General features: G+C 45.1%; 1 protein-coding gene across 1 annotated transcript; it reads left to right on the top strand.

Moving 5' to 3' along the window:
• Window positions 1-2997: 2997 nt before the first annotated feature.
• On the top strand, window positions 2998-25431 carry RIPK4 (receptor interacting serine/threonine kinase 4; the record flags this gene model as incomplete). The annotated part of the gene is made up of 8 exons (XM_081998746.1): window positions 2998-3404; window positions 11958-12249; window positions 19186-19334; window positions 20160-20209; window positions 21258-21416; window positions 22360-22466; window positions 22992-23250; window positions 24254-25431. Exons 1-8 carry the CDS (start codon window positions 3223-3225, stop codon window positions 25429-25431), a joined length of 2376 nt encoding a protein of 791 aa, XP_081854872.1. The 5' UTR covers window positions 2998-3222.

Genomic DNA, 25431 nt, shown 5'->3' with positions numbered 1-25431 from the left:
TCTACAGCAAGGAGTTTACATGATCTCCAGCTCATTATGATGTGCCTCAGTTTTCTGCCTCTAAAGAAGTGTTTGCAGCTTTACAAGGAAGCCATAAGATTTTTATTAACTTGGGTTCTGATTTGTTCAGCTATTACAGTCATGAGCACTAAAAACACACTGATGAAGGCAGCTATTACAGTCATGAGCACTAAAAACACACTGATGAAGGCCCAAGCATGGTCCCCCACCTGCCTTTTAATTAATGGCTTACTTTTGTACGTTCAAAACCATTTATAAAGGAACTGACTCTTGGGGCACTGAGCAGGCAGGGCTGCCATCAACTTAAGCCCCAAACTAGCAAAAATTCATACCCTGACCCGGGGCACTAGGAGCAGCCCAGCTGGAGTGTGTTGTTGACTTCAGTAGGATTAGCTACAGTGTAGGTGTTTTTTTATTTTCTTCAGTGGAGAAGTTGGTTTAAGAATTCCCACCCTCTTCCTACTGCTCATTTCCACCTCCACACCACATTTCTCAGTTGTTTGTGAGGGGGTGCTTTCAATGAGATCAGCAAGGAACTCCAACATCTGCTATGATGTGTAACTGCCCCTTTCATCACCTTCTTCAGAGGTAAGTTGCCTTCCAGCCTGCTCAGGTCCCCTTCTGTTGACATTAACGGGCATCTGGTAAGTCAGGCCAGCTTTCTGACCTGTCTGAAAACTAACCAAGGGAGGTTTTTTAAGTGAGATCATTGACTTGATTCAGTTACTGCGAGTGCATGGTGTGAATACTAGCACTGACACAAAAGAGGGGACAGCAGCCTCCTTCAGGGACAATGTAGTTTTAGCACTATTGCACCACTTGTGTATAAAAACCTAAGCATACCTTAAACGTTTGCAGTGGGAATGGGCAGATTTTTGTTTCATCTTTTGGAAAGTTGCAAGGTAGTGCTGTTTTGTATCAGCTTAAAAGCTATTACAGTGTTGCCATCTGCTATCCCTTCACAGAACATAAAAGCAAAACATTTTAGCTCTAACATACAGGACAAAGGTGCCCTACGACCTGTCAAAGCTTCCTGTGGGTACCAAGGTTAATTTAGACAAAGCTTCAGGTTGACTCCATAGACACCAAGCAATCCTTTAGAAGGATTTAATTCTAAAAAGAAAAGGCTAAAGCACTGGATTAAATCCTGGTCTCTGGAAGGACTGAAAAATACTGCAAGACAAAGAGTAAGAAAAGAGTTTTCTTTGTCATGCCCCTGCTAATGTACACGCATGGAAGAGAAAAAGAGTTCCACAAGACTAGTTACCTTGCCACAAAAAGATATATTTGGTTGGTTTCACATGAGTTGTTCTCAGTAAACCTAGTATGGACTGCTGTTTGCCTGCCTGGTTAGCTACTAGCATTTTTTTTTAATTTATTTTTAGTCAGGAACCCAACTGCTCTGGAATTCTCTTGCCACCTTCTTTTTCTGCCTCTTGAAGACAAGCTCTTCTGGCGCCCTTTTCCAGTCTTCTGAGACTTCACCAACTAAAAGCTCGGAGCGTGGGCAGCCAGTTCTCTAAGCACCTTAAACGTGAATTATATTTAGGCCTAGTCCTTTTGAAAGCACTGAAGCAACTGAAATTCTCTTAGGTGAGCTGTTTCCCTGTTCTCCTATGCCTTTATTGCTGTTAATTCTCAAATCACAGTGCAGGTAGAAGGTATACAATCTACTTTTTGCTTAAACTCAACTGCCAACTAAGTGCAAGTTGGGTCTTGTCTAACTCAGTTTTGCAACTTTGACCATCTTCCCAATGAAACAGGAGTTTGAATGACAATGTATCATTAGTGGAATAAATATCTGGTGTGCTATTTGGAACAAAGTCATGCACACCTCCAGAAGTTATGGTATCCAAGGCCCTGGTTCTGCAAAATTGCTTCAACTTAAGCAGAGCTCCTTGAGAGCATGACAGTCTCTCCAGGCTGATCCAGTTACAGCTGAAGTCCCAAATCAAAGCAAGGAACAAGTTAGGATGATAGCCAGGAGAAGGAGGTCAGGTAGAGGTGTACTGTTGGGTCACGCAGGTGACCTAAGGGCTTGTCTCTACACACAGCTATTTCTTATTCCTGATTTATTTATACATAGATGTTCTCATTCAGAGTAAGCCATTGTTTCCTTTAATCCAGAGTTAATTAAACAGGAACAAGTCCATGTGGAATAAAGCCCTGAGAACAGACTTGATGTCCTATGTCTTTTGAAAGTCATTAAATGTCTCCATAGATTCTTTTTAAATGGAGCTTTGCAAAGACAAGACTGACAGCTGCTATTATCCTAGCTTTAAAACACATTGTCCTCTATCTGTTGCCTAACCCACCAGATTACACTAACTGCCTAGTCCATACACTAACTGCCTAGAACAATCAACTGGAGTCTGATACTCAGCATAACAAACAAAGACAAGCTTTATTAACCTTTAGCCGTGTGATGGGTGTGAAGGTCACGATGCAGATTGGAATAGGCTCTTTACCATCACGTGAGGTACCGAAGGTTGCAGGCTCCTTCCTTCCAACTGCAGCATCTCCATAACAGAGTAAAGACCCTTCATCCATTGGGCCAAGTCCTGCGGTACCTGCAATTAGATCACAAAAGGATTTGGGCACTGAAATCTGCCCCTGGGATCATCAAAGCTCCTACTCCCAGGGGCAACTAAAAACCAGAGACGCGTCGCTTCTTGGCAGTACAGTTTCCCAGAGCCTAAAAAAAAATAACCCCTTGCTTCGGAGCGTGCCTAGACAGACACCAGCCTCGCCACCCGGGAGCAGAATGCCCAGATGAAGGGTTTGTCCTCCTTCGCCGGGTTTCCCCGAGCAGGCCCTGCGTTGAAGAAAAGGAGGGAACACAGTTGCTGCTCCTTCCCCCCGCCTTTATTTAATGGCTTAACTGCCACAGCCCGGGCTGCTCTCCCCACGCTTACTGCCCGAGGAGCGCTGGGCACGGGTGCTGCACCCCGCTGCCGTGCTTTGGGGTGGGAGCTCGCAAAGTGGCCACTGGAGAGCCCACCCGGGGCTGGGAGCAAGGGACGGGCCCCAAGCGTGGCCCTGGGGGACACCCCGGCTACCGCCGCGGTGCCGGGGGAGGTGGGGGGGTGGCTCCGGAAGTGACGCCAACCCGTCTCCGCCCACCGGCGCACCTGACTCACCTGGGCGGGCGGCGGTTACGCTGCGCACCGCGGTGTCGGGCGGGCGGGCGGCGAGAGAGCTATGGCTCGGGAGAGCGGTTCCCCGTGGGCTATGGGACTGCTAAAAACCTTCGAGGAGAACGAGTTCGGCAGTTGGGAGAAAATCGGTTCGGGGGGTTTCGGGCAGGTGTACAAAGTGCGTCACCTCCACTGGAAAACCTGGCTCGCCATCAAGTGTTCGCCCAGCCTTCATGTGGATGAGAAGTAAGGGGGAAAAGGGAGGGGGCGATGGGGTATGGGAGGGAGCGGGGTGGGGGGTCAGCGGCTCTTGCCGCAGGAGCGACCCTCGCCAGGTTCTCTGGAGCCCTCGGTCGCCCCGCGGTTACCCGGCTGCGCGTACGCGCAGCCGGGTAACCGCGGGGCGACCGAGGGCTCCAGAGAACCTGGCGAGGGTCTGCTGTGGGGCGACCGAGGGCTCTCAGGAGCGCAGGGATTATTTTTTCAAAAAAAAATTTTTTTTTTTTATCATCATCGTCTTTCCCTTCTTTTTTTCTTGGCCGGGCCTACGTGAGGCGTGCAAAACGTAGGTCGCTGCCCTTCGCGGCCCTTCAGACGCGCTGAGGCCAAACAAGATGATGATAACCGCTCGCCCTGCCAGCGCAACGCCTTATTTTGGGGGGAAGCAAACCAAGTGGTGTAGCCCAGAGTTACGGACCTTGAAAAAGAACAAGCCAACCCAGCCCTGTGCCAACACGGCGGGAATGCCGTAGCTGCAGCCCGTCTCATGGCCCCGTTTATCAACAGCAACAACGGGCGACGAAGGTCTGCCTAAACGCAGCGTAAGAGAGCCGCGCGATTAAATATTCCCTAGGCAAACGCGGCCTTTGTCCCACTTTAAGCGAAGTCTGGACCAACAACTTTCAGTTGTATCGTACATAATGGGGCTGGCCTCCCTCAAAGAGCAAGCTATGTTGCTTAGCCACTTGCAGCAGCTTGGAAAGAGCCACCGCTCGGCTGCGGTGTAGGTCTTGCTTATTCCCTCGGAGCCATTCGGAAAGCATTTTGCCCTGCCCTGGTCGTGCGTGTATTGGCTTGTGCCAAAGTGTTACGCCTGCCGCAGCTCCAAAGGTCATCGAAGGCAGTCCCGAACGGGAAGTGCAGGAGTGGAAATGCCGAATGGGATCTGGGGGCTTCTCAGGCCCGCTGTGTCTTTGCTCCAGTCACATCCCTACCTTGCCAAAAACCAGCCCTATAGCTTGCATTTACAGTAGTTGTGACTCCTGTGGGGTGAGCAGCGGGTGCGGCATGGGGGGGCTTTGGGCACGCGCGTGCTCTCTTTCAGGACTGGGTGCTGAAAGGAGACGTGCTGGGAAATAGGTTCTCCAGCTTCAGGTCAGGGCCAGCGCTTCTCCCTGCCCACACTGGGTAGTCCAGTGTGGAGCCATGTTGCATGTTGAAGGTAAAGGTACTATATGGTGAGAACCCCCTCCAGCTCACCTGCCCTCTGTGACTAGTTGTGGCCCGTGGTGGAGGATGATCAGCAATGCTGTGCTCACGCACTCTGTGTGTGATGGAGGCCTACTGAGGGCAGCACTCCTTTCCTAGGAGAAGAAGGCTGTCAGATGCATCTTTAGAAGCATCCTTCTGTTTGGAGGGACAGTAGTGGTTTTCCAGCAGGTCAGTGTCTGTGAGGAGGGAGGTGAATGTGGCCACGCTGTGTGTCTGTGGAGCTTTTCCAGCTCCACCTTGATCTCTGGGATCGCTGCCAACATATAAGCTGATTCTGGAGTTCATTTTTTGAGATGTGGGTTGGTTCAGTCACAAAAGGTTCCCCTTGTTGCGGTTCCTTGCGGGGGGGGAGATAAGTTGGTTCAAGATTGAAAATATTTGTAAGGCCGTCTTCTACAAGATTACTAGGGTAGTGGGGCATCTTGCCCATTGTCTGAATTGCTGACTTTGCTGTAGGCATGGTTTACGTAGCACAGTAAATAAGATAAAAATGTTACTTGTTTAAAAGGGGAGAGGGAGAGTTTAATATATGCATAGGGTAACTGTGCTGCCTGTGAGTAAGATGGAAAAGACCTCAAAATTGCAGAGGGTGTTTTATTAGGTTAACCTGCAAGCCCTCCTACCATTAAAACTTCAAAGTGGATTTCACATTTGGTGCTTATTGAGGCCGAATCAAAGTTGTATGGTAGCTGACTAATTTTGCAGTTAAACTTAAAACATGTCTTAAAAATAAGCTAGAACATTTGTTACACTTTGCAGAATGCGTTTAGAAATATACTCAAAAGTTAATTTTTAGTCAGAGATGAAGGATGCTGCCACCTATTGTAATATGAACAATTAATTTTGAGAGTTACTGCCAAATCTCTATATTAATATTTCCCATGAGCAATAGAGAACTGCCCGTCCCTCAGCAGCTACGAAGCGTGCAGATACTGGAGAGACCATATGAACATGCAATGCCATAAACAAAAATGCTTTGAGAATTTGGAACTTTGAGGGCATAGGGCTCCTGTAGCTCCTGGTTAATTTTAACAATCCAATCCTTGAAACACTGATTTATTTGTTTTACTGCAGGTTTTGTGCTTCAGATGTTTAAGGAGAGCATTAATTAGAAGTTGGAGAGTCCCTGGCCTTTGAAATGGCTGTTTCTGCAAAATTAAATCTAAACTGAATTTCTATATGCTTCTCCTTTTGGTTCTTAGGCTGCTCTACCAAATCCCTTTCAGTAGTTGGTAACGCTGACCCCGCACCCCCAGAGAGACTTTTCACAGGAAACTTTTCCAAGAAAATTGTGCCATTCAAATGGTGGGGTCGGGGGCACAGACAAAATAAAACACTACCTCTTCGGTCAGCAGGTTGAAACAAGCCTGTGTAATTAGATTGTTAATCCAGGGGATTAACTTGACTAGCTGTTTCTTGGAACCCGTGAAGCAGCAGAGTTAGAAGAATTACCAGTGGTATTGGAAACATTAACTGAAAAACACAGAGGCTTGCTTATTTATTTATTTATTTGGTACCACATTAAAACCCTGCTTGTAATGGCTTGGTGGCGGTAATACTCTGTAGTCTCTCCTACTGTGTTTCCGCAGACAGTAAGAGATTTGAAGTCATTCCATGGGTAATTATCACAGTGTACAGCCAACTGGCCTGAAGCAGAATAAAAACTGAATGTACAGCCAGAAGTGTTTTCTACCTTTAAGCCCAAGCCATCTCATGCAATCGAGCCAAATTCCACTCCTAACACCTTATTTGCTCCCACTTTCTGTCTCCTGAGATCACATTTCCCGCATGTGACTCAAGATGGTCTCAAGATGGGGAGATTCAACAGAAGCCTGAAGGAAAGAGTGTGTAACCCAGAAAGGTGAAGGAGCCTCCCCCGCCAGGACTTGCAGGGGAGAGCGCAAAGTCGCTTCTCTTTACCCCTGTTGGCCAGAATGGAAGTACAGTCTGGAGAAAAAAGGGTGGTGAGCTCAGAGGGAACAACCTGGAAGCCTTTGTGGATTTCTTAGAGCTGAACATAAACGTGAAGACAAGTATGTATGACGTAACGGTTCCCAGAGAGGGCTCTTCGCTGGAGGTGTTAGCTTCTGGGGGTGACTGCAGGGCACGGAGGTGGAAAGGTCTGTCTTCTTGATTGGAAAAGAACAATGAGCAAAGCCCTACGTGTACCTCCTTCTGCAGGACTGGGATTTAGTAATAGAGTAGGACTTAGACATTTAGGAGGTTTTAGAAATGCCTTGCTGTTAGCAGATGCTGCATTTATTTAGGCGACGAAGGCGAATGCATGCCTGTTCTGGTGGTCTGGATGTGCAGGTAGAACTTAATACCTTGTGCCCCTTAAAGAGCAGGGGTGAGCCTAACTGTCTGAGTTAACATGTAATTGTCTCATACCTGGGCTGTACAGCAGAGATCTGTTAGCAGAGCTGATCTGTTAACCTGAAAGAAGGGATTTTCTTCTTTCCCCCCCCTACCCCCACATGCTCTGCCCTGACCATGCAGGGACTTTTCTTTTCTTCTTTTAGTCACGTTCCTTCTCTGAGGATCAGCAGTGTGAAGGTCATTAAAGCTGTACCCTGCAGAGCAGAGGTCACTGTATGCTCTTAAACATCTGCCATGATGCAGATAAGAGTCCCTGAAAAAATTCAAGGGTGCTGTGTTGTTGTGCACTGCCAGCGGTTTGCAAAGAGGCAACGTGCATTCCCCACTGGAGAGCAGCGTGGCTGTGCGGGGCTGGATCTCCCCTGGGCTGGGAGAAGCCTGGCTGCTCTGCGTCTGGAGGTGGTTCACAGAAACAGCCCCAATACAGGGTTTCAGGGCTTTCTGAGTTTCTCTGGAGCGGCTTTAACTGCTCTGTCTCAGACTCCATTAGGGAAATGTGTGTCCCTTCCATGGGTGCCGTCCTTCAGGAACAGGCTGCTCCAGCCTGGGTCTCTCCACGGGGTCACAAGTCCTGCCAGCAACCCTGCTCCAGCCTGGGCTGCTCTCTCCATGGGTCCTGCCAGGAGCCTGGTAGTGGTGGGGGAGTATAAAACTGCAAGGACTGCCTTATGAGTTTAAAGTTGTATTTTTATAACACAGTGTTATCTTTAGGGCATAAAGATTGGATACATGAAAATGTGGATATAGTCATAATTCTTGCTGTTCTTGTGGCAGGGTTTGTGGTACAAGGGCTGGTCCCTGGGGAGTGAGGCAGTGGGCAGGAGGAGTAAGTCCCTTGTCTCTCCAGAAGAATCCAAAGAATGCAGCCCTTCTGTTCGGGGTCTGACTTTGAGTGGAAGCAGACAGCTGTTTCAGGGATGTCAGAGGTCCCCCATTCATGTAATATTTCTGATTGCTTTGAAAATGGCTGATCTGTTGTTGACTTCTCTGACAGAGCTGCTATTCGACACTGAACCCAGTGCCCCTGCCTTCTAATACTGTTACAGGGGAAAGTGTATGCACCCTATGATTTACATGAGCGCAGCTGTCCTGTATGCACGGTTTTTAATTTTTAAAATTTTTATTACCACAATGTTAGGATATAGTACTGGAGGGGGAGGGGAATGGAGCCAAGATGCTTAGAGAAGATAATTCTGACTCTTTAATCGTGTAGGTGTTAAATAAGAACCTCTATTATAACAGAGGCCAGTCCCATGCCTCTTGACTAAGAAACCTCATAAGGAGCTTTTCTTTTTCTACACTTTGGAGGGAAGTGTTTCTTGGCAATAGTGCAGACTCATTTCTAAGCACTAGGAGCAACAGAGCAGCATAGCCCCCCACACCCCCACCCCACCCCAATCCCATACTTTGATCTGTTCAATGTGAACTTGAAGGATACCTACAGCACCCTTTGCAGCATTAGCACTTGTGTATTGAGGTGACAGGCACATTGAGAAGACCTAAGGCTGTGCTGAGTGCCAGTAGCACCTCGTGCTAAGAGAAAAGGAAAGGGAAAGACCTTTCATCTTTGCCTGATGGAGGGCATCTCGGCGTAATGAGCTGTTTGTGTTAATATGATTAATGCAAGTGCACTCCAGCACTTGGCTAATGACAGAGTTCTATTTTGGCTCTCTTTCTTTTGTCTTTTTTCCTTTTCTGTTTTCTAAAGGTGGCAGGGGCCTGTATTTGAAAACTGATGTGTCTCCCTGGCTATACCAGATCACTGGCTGATGTGGTTTTGAACGCACTTGGCTATGAGAAGATGCTAAAGGTGGCAACTGTTGTATGGGGGTTTCATTGAAACGGGCAAATTAGATAAAGGGCACTTTCCTGTTAATTAGTCAGTTAATTCACTCAACTAACTGGGTCTGGTCCAAGCAGAAAGGGGACTTTTTTAATTTTGTGGAAACTGGGAATTCACTCTTCATTGGGGAAAATGCCCCATTTTGAGCAGCTGATGCCTGTGATTTTGGTGATGCTCTCTAAAGCTCTCCTTAGCCTGGGAACTCTATCCCCAGGAGTCTAGTGGTTCTTGTTAGGCTTTAGCTGTTGCTGGGTTCTTGCCTTGCCTTGGAGGGCTCAGACAGGTATTTTACATCCCTGACTCCAGCGCTCAGCCCGCCGAAGCCTGGTGAATTATGCTGGCTATGCACGTGGCTTGGGGGCAAGGAGTTGGTTGTGTTATTCATAGGCGCTCCCTTCCAGCGTGCCAAAGAGCAAACTGGGTACTTGTCTACAGAGGCAATTATTTCACAAGAAAGTTGCTGTAGGGAGCAGCAGGAGCCAACATGGTTAATAGAGAGAAAAGATTTCCCTTATCTTTTTGTTTTTTCCTCCCAGTGTGTATGTCCCTCTTAAACCATTTTTAGCCTGATCTTGCCACTGAAATAGGTCTCCTCCTTCTCACCCCTGGCATGAAATGTTAACTGCATCGGGTATTGCAGGCTGCTACAGCTGGTGAGGAACAGGCAGCACAGACCCTGCTTCCAGCCTTGTCTGGGTGAACATCAACTCTGCACTTGCCACAGCAGGCAAAGCAGAGGGGAAGGGGATGGGGTCATGGGAGTGTCCTAATGCTGAGTCTAAGGGCTAAATGACAGCTCCCGAAATTGCTTCCACGTGGGAGCACTGAGGGTCGCTCACAGGCTGTGTTTCAGCATGGGTGGTGTGTGCTGTCCCCTGGGTCATCCAGGCATCAGGGTGGACACATGGGAAGGGGAGACTTCACTGTGGTAGGGTTAGACTTGACATTTCTCTTTTTAGAAATGGAGAAAGTTTCTAGCCAGCCTTGTATTAAAAAAAAAAATTTTGATTGATCTGATAGCGGTGGGAACTGGCATCATTTATTAGCGGCACAGGGCACAGGCTGCGACTGGGTCAGGCTCAGCCCCGAGGTGTCCACCAGAGCTGTCGGGAACTGGCGGAGGGGGTGGGCAGCAGACAGCTCTGCCTTGCAGAGAGTACGAGCATCTTTCTTCTGTCAGTTGTGGCTGCTGTGAATGTGCTCACTGAGCTTTATGTGTAAGCCCTGATGTCTTCCAGGAGAGGTGGTCATCTCAAAACATCTGGGTGGGGTGAGAGAGTGTCAAACCACTGTGTTTTTTGTTGGTTTGCTTTTTTTTCTTTTAAAGTAGGACTCTCTGTTTACCAGGGGTCTGTGTTAAAATTTTGTCCTGTTACTTTGGGTACTGTTCTCCATTAAACAGTGTACGTGCCTTGGGTACATTACAAGAGCTGTCGTGTAATAAGAGAGGGTCTGTTCAGGAAGTATTATCTTACCTGTCCTCCCTGTGTCCTCTTTTGTGAATCAGTGGGTGGCAGCAACAGTGATGCATCAGTACCCGTGACCCAAAGCTGGCCTGGGTACTGCCCATCGTCACTAATAATGTAGTTTTTGACAGACTGAAGGTTCTTTCACCCATCATGTGTGGCTCCTCTTTGTGGGTGCAGTCGGCCTGAGGAGAGGACCCTTGTTTCCTCTTTCCAACTTGACGCCCAGCAGGTCCTCGTGGGCTGTTGCAGCCCGAAGGCTGTGTGTGAGGTGCAGAAAGAGGGCATGGCAATTAAGGGTCTTGACCTGGGAGGCTGGAGCTTGGACTGAGTAATGCTTAGCACCCTGCAGGGTCAGGCTGAAGTGACCCGTTTTTGTGGTTTAACCCAGCAGGCAGCTAAGCACCACACAGCCATTTGCTCACTCCGCCCCCCCTCCCCCCTGCCGTGGGATGGGAGAGAGAATTGGGGCGGGAAAGTAAAATTTGCGGGTTGAGATAAAGACTGTTTAATAGGACAGAAATGGAAGTGATAATAATAATAAAAAAAGAATACACAAAACAAGTGATGCATAATGCAATTGCTCACCACCTGCTGACCAATGCCCAGCCAGTCCCCGAGCAGTGGCCCCCAACCAGCTTTCTCCCTAATTTATATACTGAGCATGACTTTGTATGGTACGGAATATCCCTTTGACCAATCTGGGTCAGCTGTCCTGGCTGTGTCCCCTCCCAGCTGCTTGTGCCCCTCGCAGCCTCTGTGCTGGCAGGGTGGTATGAGAAGTCAAACAGTTCTTGACTTAGTTGTTGCTAAGCAATGTTTACACTAAAGCATCAGTGTGCTATGAACACTATTCTCATCCTAAATCCAAAACACAGCACTATACCAGCTACTAGGGAGAAAATTAACTCTATCCCAGCTGAAACCAGGACACCTGTAAACAACCCAGGGGTGCTCATTACCTGTGCTGGTGTGGGACCTGTTACATCACTGAAAATGGTGTGACAGGAGTTTTTGGCATCCTCTGGAGCTGAGTGAGTGTAGTATTGGAGTTGCCAAATCTGGGTTTTGAGGACAAGGAGGTTTTTGCTGTGTCCCCCTAGCTACAGCAGCAGCTTGCTCCCCTAAATGGTGGGTCCCAGGGATTCCTCTCCCAAGACTGGGGTCTGGGTGCTGGCAGCCTGCGCCAGCAGGGCAGCTAAAGCAATGCTGTCCATGCTCGCTCTTGATTAATACAGTCTTATGACTCACCAAAAGTTAATGGCTTTAGCCCACGGAGTTACAGTAGTGGTAAATCTGGGCACTACATGTATCGCCCTTGTTCTGAACAGCACAGCATAAACATCAAAGCGGGGAGACGTGCTTTACACTAGGGATATTTGCGCTGTTGAAGTGTACAACTTGCCTGTGGTTCAGCAGCTGTGAGCTGCCTACCATTAAAAGAATTAAACAAAGTTAGTAAATGTGGAAATATGCCTGGGGTACAGGCTGGTGAGATGTAACGTCGTTGAGCCAAGCAATGATAATGAAATGTGGTGTTCGGTTTCCTAAGAAATGTTTTGTGCATGTTTGGCAGAGGGAAGCTACTCCATCCTTCACCATCTGTTCTCTTTTACCCAGGGAGCGCATGGAGTTATTGGAAGAAGCCAGGAAGATGGAAATGGCAAAGTTTCGCTACATCCTTCCTGTTTATGGCATCTGTAAAGAGCCAGTTGGCTTGGTCATGGAATACATGGAAACGGGGTCTCTGGAAAAGCTCCTGGCTTCCGAACCTCTGCCCTGGGAATTGCGCTTCCGAATCATCCATGAGACAGCAGTGGGGATGAACTTCCTGCACTGCATGTCCCCACCGCTGCTCCACCTGGACCTCAAGCCTGCAAACATCCTGCTTGATGCCCACTACCATGTAAAGGTATGCACTGGGCACTCTGTGCCAGGGACCCACTTTTGGATATTCCTGCATGGCTCCTGCCAAACTCAAAGGCCTGAGAGAAACCAGCAGCATTCCTTTTGAATTAAAAAAATGTCCACCAACCCAGCCACTCTGATCCTCAAACTTGTCTTCCTGATTTATGCACCATTTTGGTACCTAAATAGAGGTAGAGTTAGGGAGCTTGTGAGAACCCTCCTGAAATTTTAGGAGGGTGCTAGTGTAATGAACTCTGGTTTTGAGATCTCATGGGTCCTGCTATAAATTTCCTTGCAGCAAGGTCATGAGGCAGACGAGAACAGAAAGAGAAAAGCAGTGTGGACCTCTAAATCATCTGTGCTACTTCCATGGCTCCCAGTGGTAACCTTGTTCTCTATAGATCCTTCTGGCTTTGTGCACTCTACTAAATACTCAAATCTCATTTAAAGCTGGAGTCCAGAGAAGTCTTCCTGGAGGCAACTTGTTTTCTTCCTTCATTTGCTCAGGGTACATACAGTGAAGAAGTATCTCTGTCCTAACTGTTTATGCATACCAGAGGTCACTTAAGGAAATTTTTGTGGCTGTGTCAACATGAAATTCTTTTTGTTATCCATTTCCAGAGTAAGCTAGCAAAACTTGTTGGCCTTCTCTGTTGGAGGTTCTGTTTTAACAGGTGGGCTAAGGAAGTTGTATTTGCTTTCTGATCCTTCTGGAGAAGAAAGAGACTGAAATACATACTTTTTCCTGAATTTTTTTTTTTTTTTTTTAAATCAGTGGCCAAATTCTTCAGCTTAGAACTGCAGGGCTAATCATGCTGGCTGGCTGATATAACTCAATACAAGTAGTTAGATTTTAATCAGTGCCATCATCCATCTGCTCTGTTTTCCTGTCCCCCTCAAACTAGCCAAATGGCTGTGGCCTGTACCATTCTAAAAATGATGTCTTCATGCAATTAAAGCATCTCTTCTGATGTCGTGAGAGGGTTGGAGCTGTAAGAGGTGTGTGCCTCTAATGAAATCACTCCTGTGACAGTCTGAGCTTTTTTTACTAGGCCTCTTAGTGGTTTACTTCTTAGAAAGATATTCTCTCTGGGATAGGAGGCATCTACAGGTGATCCATGGTATTATGACCAGAACATCAGGATCTGGACTGTTGAAATTTTGTTCTCATACATTGGTGCTGAGAGGCCTTTGCCAAGTATTTATTTACCTAAAGTTTGTGCTTGCTTGCGTAACTTCTTAAATTCCTAATTCTTGACTCATCCATGAGCCAAGATATGAAGGCTGTATTTTTCTCACTGTTCAGGAGGTTGAAATGCTGCCTGATGTTCTGCCTACTGTATAGGCAGTACACGAAAGTCTTCAGACCCTTTCCATTAAGTTCAAAAACGAATGGTCTAATGCAAACCTTTTTCCAGCCAGCAGTCTTTTACATCTTCAGGCATCTTGGAAACCCCTCCAAGCAGCAAAGCAGACATATGAACCTATGCAAAATGAGATGTACATATACTGTGAGGCGCCTTCAGTTTAAAAATGTGGCCCCAAACCTTCTTTTTGTGTGATGTGGAACTTGTAATTAAATTTCAGACCCTGCAGCTTGATTTAATGTGCATTTTCTTGCTGGAAGGCTAATGGAGCTGATGACTGAAGTGTTTTTTTAAATGTTAGTGTTAATTTAGTAGGTGACTTGTCCCTAATAGAATTCTAAGGTGAACGAAGAGACGTTGCAGACTGTAAAAGAAGAGTTTGGAGGTAGGGAGGACTTTTATAAACTGTTTGCCCTTGAGCCAGGAAACAGTCAGTCTTCCAGTCGAGCGCATTAGAAATGCTTCTATGCCGTATTGCTAGTTAAATGGAAACACACCCTCCTTTTATGAGCACAACACTTACTGTAAAAACCCCAAGTGAGGATGATGACTAATGTGGTAGTGTTGTACAGAACTTATCATCAAGTGGGTGCCTCCATATCATAAAGCTGTCTCCTGTCTATTACATAAGCGTGTGCTGAATTTTGTTCTTCGGAGGATAATTAAGAGGATGGGATTAGCCTGAGTGCTGACCAGGGATATAGATAGACAGAAATCAACTTTTTCAAAGGCATGTTGGGGGATTCCTTGGTGATTTTAAATATATGTATATAACACGTACAACTTGAGAAAAGGCTTTGCTGTTTTTTGCAGGATGTACGCATGTCTGCCTCCTCTGCTGGAAGTAGTGGTGGAGCTCAGTACTGACAGAAGCCTCAGCTGGGAGCTCTCTTCCCTGCCATATCCTGCTCCATCTTGGTTGCCATAAGCAGTGTGGTTTGCTTGGGAGGATTATTCCATACCCAGGCAGGCTTTGCTAGCAGGGATCAGCCTGCATTTTTTTTTCTTTTATTTCAACCTGTTGCTTCTATTCGTATCGGGATCCTCCCTGCCTCTTTCTGCAGTGTTCTGTATATGCAGCCTTCCAATACTTACGGGCTGCTTAACACCTAGTTTTTGCTTAACTGGACCACATCTTCTGAGCTTGTTCTTCAGCTCTCCTGTCCTCCATGTCCATTCTGGATGTCTCCCCTGAGCTCCCTGTGATGCGGCAATCGCTTGCGGGGAGCTGGCGCTGGGGAAGCAGTGCCACATTCCAGCGCTGACCTCGCGGGCTGTTAGTTTGCTCGTTCCCTGCTCCAGTGTGGTGTCTCTCCAGGGTCCCTGGTTAGGAGAACGCACCACCACTACCAACCCCACCCTCCTGCGTGCAGTGATCTCTCTACCCTAACTTGCCAGCTACCGTGCCTGCAAGGTCGCTCTATTACTTCTTCCCAGGTTCCTTATCTTCAATATCTCATGGTTAAGAGTGTTACTTTCAGATATTTAAAATGAAGTCAGCCTGCAACTTAATACTTCTGGGGAAAAGCATTATTTATAAGTTCTTGTTTCTGTTATTCATCCTGTTTTTGCAGCTCCTCATCTTGTCATATATGTACACGTATGCATATGTGTGTGTATGCATACAGACACAGGCAAATCCCACCAGTTAGTTTTCAACTCCTGAATTTTGTTTTTAAATAACTTGAATTGGGATAAGCTGGTCTCAGCTGTGCACTGCTTTAAGCTTGCTGTAGTTGCTTTTATTTCTTTGCCCGGTGCTCCAGTTTAAACCACTGTGAAGAGTGAAGTTTGCTGCTGTGTTGTGCTGTGCTGGCAATCTTGCTAAACATGGATAGGTTGCCTCTCTGCTCTTCACCTTTATTTGGTTCAGCTGAAGAAGGGATGGCAAAATTTGAGCGTGGAATTAGAAGTCTAGTCAGACAGCAAATTTGTTTATCAGAACATTTCTTAATGTGGGTCATTAACTGTAGGTCAAAGTAATACCCAGAGGCCAGGCTGGTAAAGCGTGGTTGTCTCTCTTTATTGGACTAGCTGATGTAGTTAACACAGCTACTTTTTTCTTTTTATCAGCTGCAAATGCTCTCCTGTTATTAGAAATGAGAAGAGGCTTTGTTGCTTTGTGTGTCTCTTCTCCCTGTTTCCCATCCCTCCTGATCAAGGTTTCCATGTAGGACTGTTGTTACATGGCTCTTTAGTCGCAACCAACAAAGCTGTTTTTCACCTTGATCAATTCTCTAATTGATCTAATTGGCACAGGGGAGGGAACAAGACCATCCCTGTTACAGTAATGCAGATTTGTGATGGGTTGAAATGGCTGTTTGACCATGGCTTTGCTTTCTGCCTCTTCTGAAGAGAGAATTACAAATGTCACACCTGAAACAGGTGAGTTACGGTTTCAGGGCAGGTTGGAAAAGGATGGGAATACAGTCTGTTTCAGAAAGATGTCTTTTTGTGAGCTAGATCCCTGCAGTGTTCTGGAATAGCTGACTTTAGTAACCATTGTAGTTATGTAAGCATACCTACTAGTTTTTTGTTTTTTTTTTTAAAAAAAAAAAACCAACCCAAAACAAAAAACCTTGTCAAACTCAAAGCATCTGAAACTTGGTGAGTATTTTTTACAAACACTTCTTTTTATTTACAAACATCCATAAATGACAGAAGCAGAGAAAGGCCTGTGTGCACAGTAGGCTCAATTTAAACAAAAATTAAAAAAAAATTAAAAAATTATCTTTAGATCTTGGAATCTCTCAGTAAAGTAAGTGTTGCTGGAAAGTGGGCAGGAAAACATGTACAGCTGCGCTCCTCAGTTGCTACTCACGTGTTCGTTCTCATGCAGACCTTTAAAAGAGCTGAGGCTGAGCAAGCTGTCTGAACACGAACAATCCCACTGTCTGTGTGGGCTTTGGCCAATGTTTTTTCTCTCCTTCCTACCTCTTCACCACGTGTTTTGCATGAAGCAGTCTGTCGCCTCCATGTCTCCTCTTAACTCTGCTGATATTAGGTATGCTTTTGAAGCATGATGGGATCCACCTGAATAACTGATGTGAGGAGGGAGATTACGGGTTCTTTTGAATCGTGGGGCAGGGCAGATCCCGGGGTGGGCTGCAAGGGCTAGCGGGGTGTGGAGGAAGAAGTGGGGAAGGATGCTTCACTTTCACGACCGTCACCAGCAAGGGTGCCTTGTTACAGAACTAGGTACCTGGCAAGCAATTTAAAGGCAAAATAGGTAAGTTAAATGCCTGTGTCTTCCACCCACTGCACAGTTCCCACTGATGTTTAAAGAAACTGCATGACTAAATACACCATGCAGTGTGAAAAATTTACCCTAAAGGAACTAATAAAAGCCATAAAAGCTGTCTGCAGAATCTTACTGTTTTGATGCAGCCTGGAAGATAACAATTTTTCAATTTCCAGTGCTTTCTGCAAAATTTTGACATGATTGAAGCTCTGCTGTACAGATGAATTTCCTATTAATTGGTACAAAACCTAGTCCTTCACAGTAGGAAGGGGCAGGTTCACAAGGTAAAGTTCTTGCTAGCCTGGAGGGCAGGTATACTATGTACCTTAGCTGTTACTTTGGTTTGTAGGCTAAGAGTGGGACCGTTTCTGTCCCTCCTGCCTTAGCCTTAGATTCACACAATACAGCTGGTCGCTCTTAACACAGCAGTGTCACTGCGCTGTCTGTATTTCATCTTTATTTCTTAACTTACACAGTAGGAAACCCGGTATTGTTTAGACAGAGAGGAAGGCGTATGACTTTAATTATGCCTGCATGCCATATGGATTTCTTGAGGTGTATATGAGCCTCTGCTTCACGTTAATCAAAGGATAGCAGTGCTTTGCCAAGTCAGATCTGTTCAGACTTGCAGCAGTCAGTTTATTAACCTGACACCACGGGCTTCTGTGATGTTGGGGTTGTGCTTTTGTTCTCCTGTGGAGCACTAAGTGCCCAAACTCTTGCAGCGCTTCCTGGGGCGGTCGATTCAGCTCTTCCCAGGGTGAGCTGGCCTGCAAACCTGGGTTTCTTCACTACTTACTGCCTTCCTGGACTCCAGTGCTTGGTCTGCTGAGGAGGCCAGCAGTCCCCCTCTGAGAGTGTAGCCCTACAAGCATGAGAAACTGTTCCTCCAGATGACTTTGCTTTTTTCCCTTTTTCCCCTCCTTTTTTTTTTTCTTCTCAAGTCATTCCCACATTACCCTACAGACTTAACAGATGGACTACAGGCTGGATATACCTATGTGCTAGGGACTTCTACAGCTCCTGAGAATGCCTTTGTTGAGCTCTTTGTCCCTGGGAGAAGTTCTTCCTGAAGCTGTGTGGGTTGCTTTGTTTTTTTTATGGTAAAGAGAGATTCCTAGCATTTGAAGACTGATGGCTGTGTAGCCTGCCTGTTCTGCAGGAAGCTGAAGCTGGCAGCAGTTTTCTCCCTTTCCAGTAATGCATGCATGTAACGACTAGCTTTGTGGTATCTGCAGGCAGAAACTTCTGAAAGTGTGAAGTTGGAGCCTATTTAAAAAAAAAAAGCGCAGCTTTTTTTAATTATGCTTGTTGTTTTGAGGCAGGACTTTCTCAAAGGAGAAGCTGTGAAGATCAAAAGGGGAATGAGTCACTGAAAAACCTAAGTATTTATTAGATAAAAAGAATGTGTAAGTGTGGGGGAAGGGAAGGAAATCTTATCTAATACATAGACAAAATCAGTGGGCTGAGTGGTCCAAAAAGACTTGACTTTTCTTGAAATTTCCACTTAGCATAATAGACATTTTTGACCAGTGGGAAATAAGTAAGACAAAGGAAATTCCTTGCCTATCTGTTTGCTTGATGATTGGTATGCCTTTGAGAGCAAATGAATGCATATTTGTTTGACACTTCAAATTAAAGTGGAGGTGTGTTTTCCTTTTTATAAACTTGCTGTCACTTGTTTTGTTCATTTCAGCTGTGTTCACTGTGTCGCTGCACCAACTTGCCTTATGTCCTAGTTGCCAAAAAGAATTCCCTGTGTGGGTTTTTGATGTGTGTGTGTTTTGGACTGTTTTTTATTTTTTAACACTTGGTGCCTCTGGTGTTGGGCTTAGTCCTTGTTGGCACGGTCAGTGTTAACAGCGATGTCTGAAAGAGCTGTTCTCTTGCACTCACTGGAGACCTCATGGTCTGAAAACAGGTGCTCAGAACACTGAGACATAGCATACAGCGTGAGGTTACATAGGGAAAGGAGGTGGCAGAACCAATAATTACATTAAAGTAGTTTGCACTAGCTAAATTTGACTAGTTTTAAATTACGATAAATTGTCTTGACTGTTGTGTTTGCTACGTAATGGGCTAACATGCTGCCACTTGCAAAAAACTGCTTTTTTTTTTTTTTTTTTAGCATGACCATAAAGAAAAGCCTACCATAGCATAATGCTTCCAGTGATGTTTTCTTAGCTTAGTATTTCTGAACGGCAGCTCACTATATTTTGTTGGGTTATCCTGTTACATCTATCGTTCTTTACAGAAAATTTTTTGTTAACGCCTCTAGAGTCTAATGGTAGCATGCACTTCTCTTCCTCTCTTCCTCCTCCATTTTTTGCAGATTTCTGACTTTGGACTTGCAAAGTGCAATGGCTTGTCCCATTCCCATGACATCAGCATGGATGGCTTGTGTGGCACAATTGCGTACCTTCCTCCAGAGCGCATCAAAGAGAAAAACAGGTGTTTTGACACCAAACATGATGTGTACAGGTCAGTTAACTATGAAAACACCTAAACGCACTTTAAGTAATGCTGTAAAATGACCCGTCTTTTTCTGCTTATAAAACCTAATTGAGCATGAAACCCCTAAATATAGTTTGAGCCTCATCTTGCAAAGGGTCACGTTTGCTTTGCTTTTTGCAAAAATCTTTGTAGGTTAGAGGCCTTTTAACAAATTGCAGCTGATCCTGGGTCTTGAGCATTATCATTCCAAGTAACACTTACTTATTGGAAACTGGCATGGGAGGCACTCTGCCCACCTTTAATTTCCCCATCAAAAGGTACATCCTGACCTACTTTTTTAGTCTGTGACAAAATTCTTAGTTATCTTCAGTGGATTTCATCAGTAGGTCTTTGATTCTTCTTTCATGGTAGAGTTGTTAGGAAAAGGAAATCATAGCTGTAGATTAAAAGATATGTCATATTCTAAATGGAATGTATTTCTTAAAGTCATCTTGCAGGGTAAAAGTATTAAATAAAATCCTCAGTAATGCTTTGCTGCTCTCTGATTTTTGTCAGATTCGTGTGGAGTAGTTGGTAAACGTTACCACAAAATCAGCAGCCTCCAGCAAGTCCCTATGTTTGCTGCCTCAGTTTCTTCACTGCAAAAACTAGACTTTTAAATCATGGTTCTTGGCTGCATCTTGCTGGTGTGTATTCATCAGCTGAATTAGATGCAGAGGTGACGGACAAGGAAAGAGAATTTAGGAAAATAAATTATACTTCTGTGAGGTTTTTTCACTTCTTTTTTGTTGTTTTGTTGTTGGTTTTTTTTAAATGCTTTTCTAGAAATATTTTTTTTGCATCTATTTGTAGCTTTTCCATCGTGGTTTGGGGAGTTCTTACACAGAAGAAACCTTTTGCAGGTAAGTTTGATGTATTGTGGGTTGTGCTGGAATTTTTTTTCCTTTCTCCCATTGATAAGCATGCTTCCTGACCCACCAGCCCCAGATTACATGCATGTCCTCCAAATTCCTAGTCTTGTGTGGTAGACCCTTTTAAGCTCTCAAATTCTGATCACAAATATAAGTCCTCCTTTGTCCTACATCATGAAAGCAGAACCCATATTGCCGCAGGGGGCCCTAGTCTGCACCTTTTTGCTTCTGTTGGAGTTTGCTGTACAGATCCAGATTAGTGTGTAGCCTGTGCAGACTTCTGACATGTTTGCGGCCAACGAGGAACAGCGCAGAGCAAAGCCAACTGGCAGGCAACTCTGCTGTTTTCAGAAAGAGCTTCTCTGTAGAGACGTTCTGTAGTTTATTTGTAGATTGTGGGTACAGATTTGTTCTTTAAGAAAGAAAAAAAAAAAGCTGTCTGTGAGAATAAGCCTTGTTCTACCCCACAGTAAATGTACCGATCAACAGGCAGCTATTTATTCTTTATGACTTTTCCTGTGTGTATGACCAGCCTATGTATAGCAAACATGTTTGAACAGGTTTCGGTCTACTGTTAATTTTCCTCCAAGTGCAAGATGCCATTTAGCCCACTGGTTAACTTCAGAGTCAAGAGCGGCATTACTGCACTGCTTGATTTGTGAACACCTTTATGAAAAGTTCAGGTACCTGCTCTAAATAGAAGCTGTGGTTCAGTTTTCTTGCAGCAGATATGGAAATCCAACGAGAGGTAGCAAAGAACTGTGTGAGGTTTTTAGTTTCATTCTTTTTTATGGCTGGAAAAAGGACACAGCCACTCACTGACAATTGTTTTTTAACTGGTAACATAGGAAGTAGGTGTTACTGCATTGATGAGAATAAGACCAACTTCTTTTTCCCTGTTATTTTAGATTGCTTTCTTTTATCTAGAAAAAAATGCATGAAAACAAAGTTTCAGCCCAATATACTGTCAATGCTCTTAGACAAAAGAGAAATCATTCCTTTTCTGGGAGATCTTAATTTGTGTGCTCTTGCTTTACAGAGGAAAACAACATTTTACATATTATGGTAAAAGTAGTTAAAGGCCACCGCCCAGAGCTACCTGCTGTTTCCAAATCCAGACCTCATTCATGTAATAACTTGATCAAACTGATGCAAAAATGTTGGCAAGATGATCCTGGTGAACGGCCAACATTTCAAGGTAAGATTTCCTCGTAATGTGGCTGCCCATTTATTCTTCTATGAGTCACGTTATTGCTCAGGACTCTGTTAATCCTTGGAGTAAATGCTGTGAAACTCTGTGATAGAATAAATAGAGCACATTGTATGGTAGAGACAATGATACAGGCCACTTTTTCGTTTGTGGAGGAAGGGATTAACTGGGGACATGTCTGACCATGATGGTGTTATATAAACACATCAGGAATAAAACCTGTACTGAACCAGTTAATCCATTTAGCTAGAAATTATGTTCATTTCTGATTGTGTGTATCAGGGCATACACCAAGCTGGAGTTGGTGTGGTTTTCAGCATGCCAAAGTGCTGAAAGCCCTGGCTCTTGAAATTTACTGTTGTGTGCTGAGAAACTGAATTGTTTTCTTGTAACAAACCGATTTGTAATTTTTGTGCCAATAAAAGGCAACTCTGGTGAAAGGTTTGAACTTGCCTAAAGCACCTGTAATGAATTCAGATGTGCAGAAAGATGTAGCAAGTGCTATCTCCAAGCAGCTTCATTTAGCATTAATGGGAGAGATTTGCTTCTTCCTTCTCTTCCCACCCAACCAAGGTATGGGGACTGAAGCAAAGAGGGATCCCATCTTTTTGAAAACATATGTCTAAGTCTGCCAGCAGACTGGTTCCTATTTCACAGTCCTGCAGTGTAGCCATCATGTAACATCAGTTTGGTCTGAATGTGAAAATGAGTTGTTCAGTCTGCAGACTCTTGGCTTAGCTGCACACTTGTACCTACTGATGAGGTGCTAGATGGAACAGTCAAAATTGGAGTCTTTTTCCCACAGTATCTCAAAGCTGTTAAGCTCTAATGATAGAAAAAGGTAGCAGGGCATCTCAGAAAAGTATCCTATGAAAAATTAAAAAAAAAAAAAGAAAAAACCCAACAAAACCTTCTCTTGCTTTCTTCAAAGAAATCACTTCAGAAACGGAGGCCCTTTGTGAAAAACCAGAAGATGAAACAAAAGAGATGATAACTCAGGACCTGGACACCAAGAATTCTACAGAGCAGCAGCCTGAGGTATTTTCTCTTTCTGCCTCTTTTTCAAGCACAGTAGGTTTTGCAAGGAACAGGTTCCTCTGTGACCTGTAACTTCCTAAGCAACCTTCTCTTTGATGCTTTTGAGCACCTTCTTGCCAATAGAAGTGGGTCTTGGTGAAGGACTGGAATGCAAAAGCGACAGCAAATGCATGGAACCTGAGGAAAACCTCAGCACAGGACTAAGTACAAGGGGATCTTAGACTGTTGAGGGAGAGAAGGACAGTTAGAGTTAGGAAATAAAGGCTGGAACCATGTGGGTGTGACTGATCTTTAAAAATGCTATAGACTAAAGAGCCATGTGGCTTTAGTGGCTGTGCGAGTACTGATAAAGGTTGCCCTCCTGCATCTGAAAATGTTCAGTTACCTTATTGATAGGTTTCATTTAATATGAACAGTGCTTAAAGGTTACCTGCACACTAACAAACTTATGTTTCTTCCTGTACGGCCTCATGCTCAGTTTTCTTTTACTAACCTTTCTAAAATGCTTGTATGATTCTCTTGAAGGGGATGTCTGCATTATCCCAGCCGAAACAGGAGCCTGCTCTACCATCAGTTAAGGATTACAGTCTCTCAGAGTTGTTGTCCCAGCTGGATTCAGGGATTTCACAGACTATGGAAGGCCCTGAGGATCTCAGCCGCAGCTCTTCTGAGTCCAAACTTGCCTCCAGTGACAAGCGGCTTTCAGGAGTTTCATCTGTAGATTCAGCTTTTTCATCCAGAGGCTCCCTTTCCCTTTCTTTTGAAAGGGAGAGTTCAGGTAATGGTCAGGTTTTTCTTTGGGGTTTTTTTTGTAGTTTGGACCGGAGCATGGTAGTCAATGGGTTGGAGAGTAGTTATATAAAGAATAGCATTCTGGAAATCACTGTTACTCTTGCTTTCTCTTGCTGTCAGCACTACAAATTGTTTACTGGAGATAGTTATTAAAAAAAAAAAAAAAGAGGTGGTTCTCAAACATGACCTAATGAGAAATAATAAAACTCATTTACTTTTGAAAAGTGACAGGAATTCCCATTAAAGCAATTACAGAATTGGTCATGTAAAGGTTGGTTGGAAGGGAGGTCACTTAGTCCAGTGTCATGCTCAAAGTGGAAATAAAGCCAATGCCCAGTGAGGTCAGCTGAGTTTGTGGCTTTTTGAGTTACTCTAAGCCCAATTCTGAGCACTGAGCACCCTTTTTTTTTTTTTTAAGATGACTCAAGCCACATTCTCAGCAGGCCCCATGAACAGTGTAATAAAGACCCCTGCTGTTGCATACACACCCCTCCCTTTTTAATCCAGTGCTGAAAAAAACAGGCATCTTATTTTTCCAGCTAGGCAAACAATGATTAGTGCAGTGAGAGCAATCACAGCATTTTTCATTCTTCATTTCACAAGAAACAGAATAAGTGGGGCTCCAAATCTGACTTGAAATTGTTCTGAAACTACTGTGGGGGGTGGGGAGGGGGATTGCTCTGCAGTCAAGTCATTGCTGAAGCCACCAGATACATTAGGCACAGGCAAGTAAGTTTTGATGGGTATCAGAATTGTGATGGTGTCTTTTTCATAGAATCATAGAACACTTTGGGTTGAAAGGGACCTCTAAAGGCCATCTAGTCCAACCCCCTGCAATGAGCAGGGATATCTTCAACTAGACCAGGTTGCTCAGAGCCCCGTCCAACCTGACCTTGAATGTTTCCGGGGATGGGGCATCTACCACCTCTCTGGGCAACCTGTGCCAGTGTTTCACCACCCTCATTGTGAAAAATGTCTTACTTATATTCATCTAGATATTGCTACTACAGACATACAGAAGAGGAAGCTAACGGAGGCCATTTTATCTGGAGATACCAGCAAGCTGATGAAGATCCTCCAGCCTCAAGATGTTGATATTGTTTTAGATGGGAACTCCAGTCTTTTGCATTTGGCTGTTGAAGCTGGTCAAGAAGAATGTGTCAAGTGGCTCCTCCTGTACAATGCTAACCCTAACCTCACCAACAAGAAAGGATCCACCCCTCTTCACATAGCCATTGAGAAGAAAGTTAAAAGCATTGTGGAGCTGATTATGGCTAGGAAAATCAACGTTAATGCCAAAGATGAGGATCAGTGGACTGCTCTTCACTTTGCTGCCCAAAACGGGGATGATTTCAGCACCAAAATGCTGCTTGATAAGAATGCATCCTTAAATGAGGTAGATTTTGAAGGCAGAGCCCCCATCCACATAGCCTGTCAGTATGGCCAGGAGAATATTGTGCGGATTCTGCTGAGAAGAGGCGTTAATGTGAACATCAAAGGAAAGGATGACTGGGTGCCACTGCACTATGCTGCCTGGCAAGGTCATCTTCCCATCGTAAAGCTTCTGGCCAAACAGCGAGGTGCAGACGTGAATGTGCAGACTGTGGATGGAAGGACCTCGCTACACTTGGCTGCTCAACGAGGACACTACCGTGTCGCTCGCCTTCTCATAGACCTGGAGTCGGATGTCAATATAAAGAATGCGCTCTTGCAGACTGCTCTCCACATAGCTGCTGAAACTGGCCACACAAGCACATCAAGGCTGCTCCTTAAACACGGTGCAGACATTGAGGCAGCAACAGCAGACGGATACACCGCTCTGCACTTGGCATCTCGCAGCGGCCATTTAGCAACAACAAAGTTGCTGATAGATGAAAGGGCCAGTGTTCTAGCCAGAGGCCCTTTAAATAGGACAGCGTTACATCTGGCTGCAGAAAACGGGCACTCTGAAGTAGTAGAAGAACTTGTCAGTTCAGAAAATATCAATGTTTCTGACAGTGAAGGGTTGACAGCTCTTCATCTGGCTGCACGAGGAGGGCACAGAAAAACAGTTGAGGTTCTTCTGAAGCATGGGGTGCACACTGACATGCAAAGACCCGCATGTCAGACTCTGCTACAGCTTGCTCAGCAGAGCAGTAATAGCTCAGTTACTGTGTTGTTAAGCGAGACTTAA

The sequence above is a fragment of the Phaethon aethereus genome (genome assembly GCF_964289735.1).
Source record: "Phaethon aethereus genome assembly, chromosome: 1".
Taxonomy (NCBI): domain Eukaryota; kingdom Metazoa; phylum Chordata; class Aves; order Phaethontiformes; family Phaethontidae; genus Phaethon; species Phaethon aethereus.
This window is presented reverse-complemented; position numbering and strand designations above follow the sequence as displayed.